The 11,791-nt window shown below is 34.6% G+C and overlaps 2 protein-coding genes across 5 annotated transcripts in view; one reads left to right on the plus strand and one right to left on the minus strand.

The window, feature by feature from the left end:
- Nucleotides 1-6,208: 6,208 nt before the first annotated feature.
- Nucleotides 6,209-11,501, plus strand: LOC104825222 (vacuolar amino acid transporter 1). 3 transcript variants are annotated; one of them, XM_010557509.2, is made up of 14 exons: nt 6,215-6,313; nt 6,738-6,819; nt 6,921-7,114; nt 7,266-7,591; nt 8,235-8,449; nt 8,853-8,876; nt 9,332-9,512; nt 9,638-9,857; nt 9,966-10,101; nt 10,212-10,231; nt 10,360-10,505; nt 10,635-10,678; nt 10,977-11,039; nt 11,150-11,501. In XM_010557509.2, the coding sequence occupies exons 3-14, from the start codon at nt 6,942-6,944 to the stop codon at nt 11,246-11,248; spliced, it is 1,647 nt and encodes a 548-aa protein (XP_010555811.1). In that variant the 5' UTR covers nt 6,215-6,313; nt 6,738-6,819; nt 6,921-6,941; the 3' UTR covers nt 11,249-11,501. The 3 variants fall into 3 exon arrangements, with proteins under 3 accessions (XP_010555810.1, XP_010555811.1, XP_010555812.1); XM_010557510.2 differs by having other exon boundaries at nt 6,738-6,788; XM_010557508.2 differs by lacking the exon at nt 6,738-6,819 and having other exon boundaries at nt 6,209-6,313.
- A 91-nt stretch (nt 11,502-11,592) lies between these two features.
- LOC104825223 (protein ROOT PRIMORDIUM DEFECTIVE 1) overlaps nt 11,593-11,791 on the minus strand; it is a 2,121-nt gene continuing 1,922 nt past the window's right edge. Inside the window, exon 2 of one of the 2 annotated variants that reach the window (XM_010557511.2) lies at nt 11,593-11,791. The gene's annotated coding sequence lies outside the window, so the exon portion shown is untranslated. The other variant, XM_010557512.2, reaches the window with a different exon arrangement.

The following is an 11,791-nucleotide window of genomic DNA, read 5'->3' on the forward strand; positions in this document are numbered from 1 at the left end:
GTGAAAATGATAAATTTGCGAAATTCGTGAGGGTGCGACGAGTTTGACGAGTTTGACGGAGCGACGAGTTTGACGGTGCGACGAGTCAAACTGGTCAAATGATGGTCTAAATTAAATTTCGAAGGTTCAACATGGTATATAAGGGCTATTATGACGTATTTAACGTGTTTTTGTTTTCCGTAAATCATGAAAGAAAATAATATATTCTACCCTAAGCCAATGTGTTACAAAAAGTGTACTAGAATTTTGGGGTTTCATTTGGGAGAACATGGATAGTAAAAAAAATATGGTGGTAAATTTAGAGAGTTGCGATTATTTTTTATTTATGAAAGTTGTTATATGTGGTGTTTATTAACATGTTCATAGTGTGAAAATGATAAATTTGCGAAATTCGTGAGGGTGCGACGAGTTTGACGAGTTTGACGGAGCGACGAGTTTGAAGGTGCGACGAGTCAAACTGGTCAAATGATGGTCTAAATTAAATTTCGAAGGTTCAACATGGTATATAGGGGCTATTATGACGTATTTAACGTGTTTTTGTTATTCATAAATCATGAGAGAAAATAATATATTCTACCCTAAGCCAATGTGTTACAAAAAGTGTACTAGAACTTTGGGGTTTCATTTGGGAGAATATGCATAGTAAAAAAATAAGGTAATAAATTTAGAGAGTTGCGATTATTTGTTACTTATGAAAGTTATTATATGGGATATTTATTAACATTTTCATAGTGTGAAAATGATAAATTTGCAAAATTCGTGAGGGTACGACGAGTTTGACGGTGTGACGAGTTTGACGGTGTGACGAGTCAAACTGGTCAAATGATGGCCGAAATTAAATTTCTAAGGTTCAACGTGGTATATAGGGGCTATTATGATGTATTTAACGTATTTTTGTTATTCGTAAATCATGCGGAAAAATAATATATTCTATCCTAATCTAATGTATAACAAAAAGTGTACTAGAACTTTGGGTGTTCGTTTGGAAAAACATGCATTGTAAAAAAAATAAGGTGCTAAATTTATAGAGTTACGATTATTTGATACTTATGAAAGTTATTATCTTTTGTTAATTATAATTCAAGTAAAAAAAAATATCTTCTACCCTATACTAATGTATTACAAAAGATAAAATGTTTATACTTTAAAATGTGTTATTTGTAACTTAAGATAAAATATGTTAAACATGCATTGTCACTTTCAAACATGGTGTAAATAGTTTTTTTTAGAGAACATGCATTGTCAAAAGATAAATGCGTTAAAATTAGAGAGATATGATTATTTTTAACTTAAGATATTTATTATATGGGATAATTATCAATATGTTTACAGTTTGAAAGTGATAAAATCATAAAATTCAATATGGTACGACCAGTTTGACGGGTCTGACGGTGCGACGAGTTTGACGATGCGATGATTTATGAAAAAAAAATGTTAATCTAAATTAAGGTTTGAAAGTTCAATTTGGTGTATAAAGTTTTGACCCAATTAAATACATATGATTAAAATTATACTCGTAGAGTAAACATGATTAAGTATAATTTATTAAAAAAAGTATCACTGAGAGCCTGATAAATGTCCTTTAAATCATATACAAATAGAACCTACAAAATAAATTAAACACTCATTGTTAGTTTTGTTTGACTAGTGTGACTAATTTGACTAATTTTATCACACTAGTCAAACTCATCAAACTGGTCATGCCTTTCAAATGCGATCAGTGTGACTAGTATGACCACTTGACTTTTTAACAAGTTTGACTAATGTGATCATATGACCATTTTGACCACTTTTATCAGATTAGTCAAACGAATCACACAATTCAAGTCGACCAATATTGCCCACTTGATTTCTTGACCAAATTGATTAGTCTGATCGTGTGACCATTTCGCTAGAATAACCAATTGAAGGGTGTAAGCACTTCACTGGTATGAACACTTGACGAATGTGACCCTTTTAACCAGATTTATCAGACTAGTCAAACTGGTCACACCATTCAAATGCGACTAGTATGACTAGTATGACCAATTTAACTTCCATATGGCTCGTCTTCTGTGAAAAATATTGCTTTAACTGAAATCATAATTTTTTTTATCTATACAACTCGAATAATATGATCAATTTGACTTGTTTTATCTTCTTTTATTGTTTACCCAGATGCACACACATAAGATTCTAAAAAAAATATCCACCTTTCTTGGTGAATTCAAATGAATACGCAAAAGGAGTCGGAAACAATGAAGACGAAGCTATTTTGAAGTGAAGACGGTTTTACAAGAAGAAATTGCATAAAAAATCACCAAATAAATCGTACCATTAGAGAGAAATTGAAGAAAAATTATCGAAGAAGAAGTTGCAGAAGAAAACGAAGAAGAAGATGGAGAGTTTTAAAAAAAAGTTTTATTTCTCCTTCTTTTTTTTTATTCACTCAGATTTTGACATGCGTCCCTTTTTTTTAATGATAACAATGTTTTCCTTCTTTTTTCTCTTTCTTCATAGGATTTTGACACGTGTTCCTTTTTTTAAGGGTAACAATGTCTTTTCAATATTTTTCAGATTTTTTTAAAAACCCTAGGATTACAAAGGTATGGGTTGAAGTCTCTATGCACATTTAAAAGCATATTTGTAGTATCCCCTTTTAAAAATATATTAATTCATGGACATTGCTCACTAAATTTACCATAACTTTTGATAGAAAACTCACAACTATGTGAAACTTAGAACCATCAGAATCTAGACATCCAAAGCATCAAATTCATAGGTGTTAAATTTGGTTAACATCTGACCTTTTAAACGTCAGTTCAAAACTGTCCCATTAATTTGTCCTTTTTTATGGAGTAAATGAGCATTCATACAAGTCGAGTAAAAGTAAAAAAATCTGGAAATGAAAGCACATGTAACATTGAATCTGAGATCGAGTTTAGAGTTTTCGTGCAAGATTTGCGATCGATGGCGAATTTGAAGGCTTTATGTGCCCTAAGTGTTAGGAAATACGATTGCGGATACTTCTTTGTTTTTCTTTTTGGGTGTAGGTTTGTAAGGAGATTTATTTAGTACCCATAACAATAACACAACTTAAAAAGGATTTGGTCAAAATGTCATTGAAAATATTACTCAGGGTGCACATTTTGTTGAGCCACCCAATTTTATAAATAAACTATTTTGTTTTTTATAATAATATTTTATCCGAACTCGTTATAAAAAATCAAAATCGAAACGGAAATCCCCACCAAGATGGTTATTTCGATTTAGAAATTCTATATTTATCCAAAGTTTTTTTTTTGTTACGATGGGAAACTCCTATCCTACAACCCTTCGGGTCGGACACCGGACATTTATCCAAAGTTATCAAGCGACGATTCATCAATGCCAGATGAAATCAATATTTACCCACACAAACTGGTGATTAGTCAAAAGTTGCATTATAGATTTATGGGAGGAAATAATCATTATTAATCTGTCTAATTTTTTCTATTCATTTAATGTCTCTGCTTTTAGCCACAACCGTCGAATTGATGACTCATCAAATACTATTCTCCATGATGATTGGTAGAAAAAAAAATTATTATTGGATTGCCTAATTTTCCTATACAAAATCAATTCAGAATTTTGATAATTTTATCTTATCCATCGTGACATGTTAAACTCTTCAAGCACAACTTAAAAGCACGTGGCGCAGAAGATCGTATCGAAGCGGCGAATCAACACTGGCAATAACATTTCACATGCTCTCTAACTCTATTGTCGTGGTCTCATGATAAGGTTAGATCCGTGTCGTTTCATGATTCATCATAACAAAAATCCAATGAAACGTAAATCTACACCATGTGATTTGGTTCTTTGATAATTTTTTTAAAAAAAAATATTTCAATATAATTATACGCATGCGGAACGTGAGGTTGATGCACATAACTAAAAATTCGGTCCAATAGAGAAAAAAAATAAGAAATTTTGATTTTAAAGTAGAACACTAGAAAGATCTAGCCCTTGTTGAAATAGTTAAATTAATCTCAAAATCACAAAAAAAAAAGATAAATTAATCAATGAAATAGGATTTTAAAGAAACACTTCCCAAAACCCTCGGTTTAGATTTCAAATTTTATTAATCGCTAAATTAAATGGTCTCAACATCTATAAGAAAAATCTAAACACCCACAAAAAATCCGAAAAAAAGTATTCTACATGAAACTATATTAAAAATTTATGAGAAAATATTTAAATGGGAATTTATTTCTTTTAGAAAATTTGGATGATATCTCCAATTCTTTTTTGGTGAACATGGGGTTACCATTGTCCGATAGATGATTTTTCTTAAAAAAAAAACAAAACATCAATAATATTAAGTTCGGTCCGAATAGTATTTAAAATCTGATACAATATAATTTTAAATAATAAATTTTAAACGTTGACACATCTAAAGATAGGGTTTAAAATTCATGTCAAATGTATTTTCAAATTTATGACATAATTAATGAATTCAATTAGCTATTTTATAGAAGTGTTCTTACATTTAGGGATAAAAATTAATATTTGCAGCTATATTTTTCAATTAAAGCTAGTGATATATTTGTCATTTTCTTTTCAATAAAAATCAAACAAAATTATATCACAATTTGTAATAGAAAAAATTATAATATAGTTTTTTTAAAGGTCAGGGTCTATTACATTATTGAGCTTGAAAATAAAAGGCTCTAAAAAGGACAGATGCGTTCATTTTTGTTTTTTTGTTACATATTTCAATGCTGAGTCGTGGACTACTAATAGTGGATTTGGTCAAGCGTTACGTTATCATTTTCTTTAAAAAAAACTAATATAAATGATTTGATCAAAATCTAAATCATACAATATCAAAGTACCACCACAAGGAGTCTGACTATATACGGAATTGTAAGCATATATATTAAAACCTAATTTTATAAATCAAAATGTTATTATTACAGTAAATAACTATTTGACACCATAAAATATATTTAGACAAAATTTAGTGTATAACTCTTTTACACACACACACACACAGTAAATAATGGTAAATACTTTGAATAAAAATATGCAATAAATTTAGTATCTAATATTAAAAGGCCGAGTTTAGATTATTATGATTTTTCTGTTTTACTGTAAAAAATATATTTATATTTTATTCTTTAATTATTTTTTTGGCTTTTTATATTTTAGATCATCTATATATAAATAAACATATATTTAGAACCACAACAGTAAATATAAATAATAAAACAAACTAGATCAACAATATGTAAAACTAATATAATTTTAATTCGATAAGCATGTATAAATTAAAATAAAATTCTACCTCATCTAAATTGAAGTAATTTTTTTTTATAATCCGGGAGTTCACCGGGTTTTTTGCCTAACTATATCTCGCGGAGGACCGGAGAAGTCCAGGTGAATGACCTTCTCCACACTTGGATTTGAACCCAACATAAGAACATAGTTTGCATGTTCTCTTACCACTATACCACCCAAACTTACGTAAATTGGAGTAAATTAATACTTAACGGAACCAAAACAAAAGTTTATCCAAATCAAATCCACATCAAAGTTACTTTTATTTTAACTGGATTTTAGAGAAATGAAAATCGAATTCAAATGAAAATCCAAAATAAACAATTTCATCATGTTTATGTCGGTGTAATTGGATTGTCGTGAATTCTCTCAATCTCCACAACCTCAAAATAGATTAAACGGGACAGCTAGACTCTTACCAATTCCTATAAAAAAAAAAAATGGTTCGTTCATTGTAGAAACAGTAAATATTAGCGGCCCAATAATCCGTAACTAAAAGGTTTCCATTATATAAAAAATAAAATAAAATAAAGGAATAACCGGTTAGATCCTCAACTCATCTTATCCCATTTCTCAAATTCATATTTCTTGCAATTCTAATTTATTTATTGATAATTATAAAATACCATAAATAAAATTGTAGGTGAAAACAAAACAAAAAGGTATGTAGTAATTAGTTGACCACATTGTCACTATTAGTATTACATGATTGGAGTTTAATGACATTTCCCCTCGCAGAGAAAGTAATCAATTACGGCCTTGACGAATCCCATCTCGCGATACAAAAGCGGTCTTCCCCATTTGCGTTTTTACTTACGTCATCTCACTCGCTTAGGCGCGCGTGATTCACACGCTCGGTTTTCCCCGTGTATTTTTGCGTCTCTACGTATAAAGCCCCCGTCTCCCTTCTCTCTCTCTCTCTCTCGCACATTCTGTCGTGCTCAATTCTCTCTCCCGCTCTCTCTCTCTCATCCCAAGCAGCTGTTCGTTTGGATCCCGAGAAAAGTTGCAGGTAACATCAAAGAGAAACTTGCGAATGTCTGTGGTGATTGTATGCTTGTCATTTTATCTGCTGTTCAATTGGTTGCGTTTCTGACATCTTTCCGTTTTCTGGAATACAATCTGAGCGATTGAGTAATTTGCTGCGGAAACCATTTCATTTTCCCATTTCGGATTATTTTGAAACGAATTGAGATTCCCTCTGATTCCGTGTATTTTCTGTCTCATTTGCCGGATGAACAGATTTTCTCGGAGAAGTATTTTGTTTCGTGGTGTCCTGTAGAACGTACTCGTAATGTATTTTGCCTGAATTCAAAATGCCAATTTCGATGTACGCTTCATTCAAAATTTCCGGTTTATTTGAAATTCCAGGGTCGTATAATCTGTTTAAATCTGAACTCGATTTTTATTTTCCTTGTTGACTATCGAATCCAAAGGAGATTGAAGACAAGGAACCCAGTTCTTAGAACCGAATAGAGCTGTTTGAGGTTATATCTCGAGCTGTTGCCACGATTTTGTGTATGGAGCGCCAATTCGTTTCGATTTGGTTATCACTCTTTCATATTTTTCTTAACCTCCACGTGATTAATCGGAAAAATGGGTTTGTTTGAGTTTTACAGGCGGATAAAGATTGTGAAGAAATGAATCACTCGGTTTCTGATCAGAGCTTTTACATCGAGAGTGATGAAGACGAGAATAAGGATTTCGATCACGACGAAGATGGAAGTCATTCTGATTCATCTGAGGCTTACGATGAAAACCAGCAACAGAACAAACCAAGCTCATACACAACTGCTTGGCCACAAAGTTACAGGTATGCTTATGCAGCTTTCTTTGAATCATTCGAATGATCTCGGTGTATCATTTTTTTTATCTTTATATTGCAAGGGTTCTGTGGTTTTGTTGCTCTGAATCCGATGTAGGACTTGTATCGTCCGCTTATTGTTTTCTTTTCAATGTTTTAGGCAGTCCATTGATCTGTATAGTAGCGTTCCATCACCCGGCATCGGTTTTCTGGGAACGTCTTCGCTGTCAAGATTCGGCAGTTCCTTTTTGTCGTCGTCGTTGGTAAGAAGGCACACACCGGAAACGCTACCTGGTGTCACAAAACCTCTGCTGCCAGAACAAGCAGATGAACAACCACCTCCAAAACAAAGGCGCAGCTCCTACGGCCTCTTGCCACCGATTCCATCGAGGAGGTCTTCGATGCGAAAGGATGAGAAGCCATCAATGGTGTCTCACGAAATGCCAATCTCTCGCAATAGCTCATTCGGACAGGCTGTTATGAATGGTGAGTTTTGTCATAGGTTTATTAAAATGGTAAATTATCGTCTTCGAAATTTTTTATAATCGTCTTTTAACTTTTCTCAAACTTGTGATATCATTTGGTTGTGCCCTCACTCCTAGATTCCTCAACTACTTCGTAATCACTTAGAGTTTCACGAAGAGTTGGTTAGTGCTTTTCACACAAGGGATATGAATCTAGGGATGTCACTACTCTGTCGTTTTATTACAGAACTCATTTTGTGGTCTTCTAATTGATAGAAAACAGCTTTATGCATCATACTCAGAGGGCTTCTGCACATGGGTGACACATGATCATTTCTTTGACTGCTCAGTCTAGGTTCACAAATTTTTTTTTTTTTGATAAACCGAAAGTTCACCGTACCTTTGGTCTGACTACATCTCCCAGAGGACCGGGGAAGTAGGTTCACAAACTTATTGTCATGTCTTTCGAATCTTTACATTATGAATTAATGATTACGAACATAATCTGATGAAAGAACTATCTGAAATACATAGGAAGAAAAGATCTCACCACTTTGTCTGATATTTGTCACGCATCAAATCACAGTATTATTGACTGATTCTGAGTTTTTTTTTTGCCAGTTTTAGCTTCATTATTTTAACATGGACCACACACACATCTGCAGGAATGAACGTTCTATGTGGCGTTGGAATACTTTCGACCCCTTATGCTGCAAAAGAAGGAGGATGGTTGGGGCTCCTCGTTTTGTTTGCATTTGGAATACTTTCCTTCTACACCGGATTGCTTCTGCGTTACTGCCTCGACAGTGAGCCTGAGCTTGAGACTTACCCCGATATTGGCCAAGCTGCGTTTGGCACCACCGGCCGTATCATTGTCTCTGTAAGTGGTACATTTTCTCTGTGTTGGGTTCAAATTCCAAGTGGCTGTAACGCCAAACCCACAAACGTATATAACCAAATTACGAAACCATGAACAGCCTGGTAAGGAAGCTGATCAGAATGAGGAATCCTATATTTGCATGAAAATGATAAAATAACCTAATGTTTCGAGATATTATTTATTCAAGTTTTCTACCTATCAACCAGAACTTAGCTATACTTGTCCGTTACTTTCCTCTACTCTAGATGTCCTTAATTGTATAACAAGTTGATTAAGATAACCTTTTAAATATACATATGATTACTAGAAGATAGCTTGCAACTTGACTTGATCATGATATTATAGATTTGTCGTTCTTACATGTTTTCTTCTTTCTTTTGCCTTTTTTCCTTTTTATTTGCAGATTATACTCTATTTGGAGCTATACGTAAGTACAGCTGTTCTTTGTCCAGTTATTACTTAATTAATTTAATCGAGGTGCTCTATCGTTTATTTGAGATAAGCACACGAGAACTTTTTAGCCAATAATCGCCCAAGGGACCACATGGCACATGTATGATCCATATGACCCCATGTAGTGGAACACGTTTGGTTAGGCCCAATCTTGTCTCTCACTAGTCCATTTATTGATTTTTTTGGCCGTACGTCAAACCGCCGCTTTGTTTTCTTTCTATAATATTTTGCATTATCCTCTTACCGACATTATATAAATATATTCTATGATATTGTTGGGAGGACAAATGCAAACAAACTATGGTAAAAGGAAAATCCTAAACTATATTTTTCGTGAGATTCCGAAGCTCTATGAATAGAAATGAATATAGAATTGGGGTGAACACCGGTAACTGGTAAATGTAAATTATTTTCTCTACTGTTTTGCAGGCAAGCTGTGTGGAATACATCATTCTGGAGAGTGATAATTTATCCTCACTGTTTCCAAATGCTGGTTTAAGTATTGGAGGGTATCAGTTAGATTCACACCATCTATTCGCATTGATAACAACCCTCTCTGTTCTCCCGACCGTTTGGCTCCGAGATCTCAGTGTACTAAGCTACATCTCAGGTTTTGTCTTTTGCCTTTCTCTTTTGGAGAATTTGATTCGTCGATTTATGGGAGTTGTGCGTATGGGAATAATCTCTCTCTTTTTTTTTAACAGATGTCTGACAGAGTTATGTCTTTGTTTTCAGCTGGAGGAGTCATTGCATCAGTGTTGGTGGTTCTATGCTTGTTTTGGGTTGGTTTGGTTGATGATGTCGGAATCCACAGCAAAGGGACAGTACTGAACTTGGGAACTCTACCTGTGGCCATAGGGCTCTACGGTTTCTGTTATTCAGGACATGCTGTGTTTCCTAATATCTACACTTCGATGGCAAAACCATCTCAATATCCCGCCGTCCTCTTGACATGGTAAGCAACAGAAATGCTGAAAATAACAACACTCAACTCAAGCCAATTTAACTTTTTGAATGTGAAAAAGCCTATGATTTAGAAAGAATGCCTTTTCATCTTTTGCAGCTTCGGTATATCTACTCTGATGTATGCCGGTGTGGCTTTCATGGGATACACGATGTTTGGAGAATCAACGCAGTCGCAGTTTACCCTCAACATGCCTCAAGATTTGGTAGCATCTAAGATCGCCGTCTGGACTACGGTATGTTTTTCCTAACCAAAATATCACGGCTAAATCCCGAGACAGATGGTTTTTCAAAACAGTTTGCCTTTTGTGTTTTTCTTATAGACGATTTCTAACTTGTTTTGCAGGTAGTTAATCCATTCACCAAATATCCTTTCCAAGAAACAATTAGGCTAATTCGAAAACTTTTCCATTTCACTGTAAATTTCCACATGTTGTCTTGCTTATTTTTCAAGAACAAAAGCACAATGCCCGTTCCTTAACAAAAGAAAGCACATATGCTTTGACGTTATCGCCGGTAGCAATGAGTCTTGAGGAGTTGATACCATCAAGTCATTCAAAGTCACATTTGTACGCTATCGGCATCAGAACCTTGCTTGTCGTCTCTACTTTGTTCGTCGGTCTCTCCATTCCCTTCTTTGGTAAGACTGAAACCCTTCCCCCCCACTCCCCCCCCAATCTGTTGTGACCTTTGAGACTTATACGCACTGCTTCTCTCGCTTCGTTTAGAACACATCAGTTCTCTATAACCAACACTTGAAATACCGCAGGTCTCGTGATGTCTCTGATCGGATCATTCCTGACAATGCTCATTGTAAGCCATCTTTCTTCCATCCTTAATATATGCCAGCGATTTTCCAACCATTCAACTCATATTTGCATTTGAGAATCTCAAAGGTCTTTATTAGGGGCAGGCAACGGTTAGTTATCAGAGATTTTCAGATTATCCGAAAGTCTCAAACTCACGCGATATCACTCGATTTTGGATCTTTTTTTATTGGATGCCCAAAAATCGGTATCCAAAATATATTTTGGATCCCATATAGTACTTGGATACCCGAAACTCGAGATTTTTTGTCCAACACTTGTATTTACCGTTTGCCTGCTCGCAGACTCTGATACTTCCGCCTGCTTGTTTCTTGAGCATCCTGGGGAGAAAAGTGACGCCTTTGCAGGTACGACATTCTGCACTCTTCTTCTAGTAGATGTTAGTTTAACGATCTTCTCGGCTTTCTTTCCTTTTGTTTGCATAAGCGACAACCGTTTCTTGTTATGTTTTTCCCAGGTGATGGTTTGTATTCTAATCATCATAGTGGGCGGCGTATCTTCCACCATTGGAACATATTCAGCGCTCTCAAAGATCATCGACCAGTTGAGCCACTGATAATTAACATTTTCTTCCCCCTTTCATATTTTCATTCCTCCACAGAAAACACTTCCAAGTTTTTTGTCTTTCGCTCCACACTGTTTCCCAATTTTGTTACATGTCAAACACCACTCACCCCAAGTAAACTTGGGAATAAGATGATGAAATTGTTACGTATGTCAAACTCGGCCGACTCCAAGTAAACATGGGATTAAGGCAATGACGATGTTGATGTCTTTTTGTTTTTTCAGATTTCTTTGGTTGGTGTCCACTTTTGGATATAGTAACATTCGAACATACCCACCTCAATAAGATGAATGATCTGTCCTAGTCTGACATTCACACGCGAGTCATCCAATACCTGTTCGTAATGTTTGTCTTCAAGCAGATTCGGAGAACAAAGATACGGTCTGAAAATGAAGATGATCGCCCGAAATGGCGATAAACCTTGTCTCAGGCCACAAAGCCTCGACAAATTGGTACAATAGATTACAAACCAGGAAACAGATACAGAACTAAACGTCTTGGATGGATTTGCAGGTCTTGTGATCTATCTTTCCC

Source organism: Tarenaya hassleriana, unplaced genomic scaffold (assembly GCF_000463585.1).
Source record: "Tarenaya hassleriana unplaced genomic scaffold, ASM46358v1 Cleome43, whole genome shotgun sequence".
NCBI lineage: Eukaryota > Viridiplantae > Streptophyta > Magnoliopsida > Brassicales > Cleomaceae > Tarenaya > Tarenaya hassleriana.

Bases quoted from the DNA above. Each gene is read 5' to 3' on its own strand.
- LOC104825222 (XM_010557508.2), top strand. From the start codon at position 6,942: ATGAATCACTCGGTTTCTGATCAGAGCTTTTACATCGAGAGTGATGAA. The intron at 8,450-8,852 runs GTAAGTGGTACA...TTTTATTTGCAG, and splicing joins CCGGCCGTATCATTGTCTCT to ATTATACTCTATTTGGAGCT. The intron at 10,232-10,359 runs ATATCCTTTCCA...AAAAGAAAGCAC, and splicing joins GTAGTTAATCCATTCACCAA to ATATGCTTTGACGTTATCGC.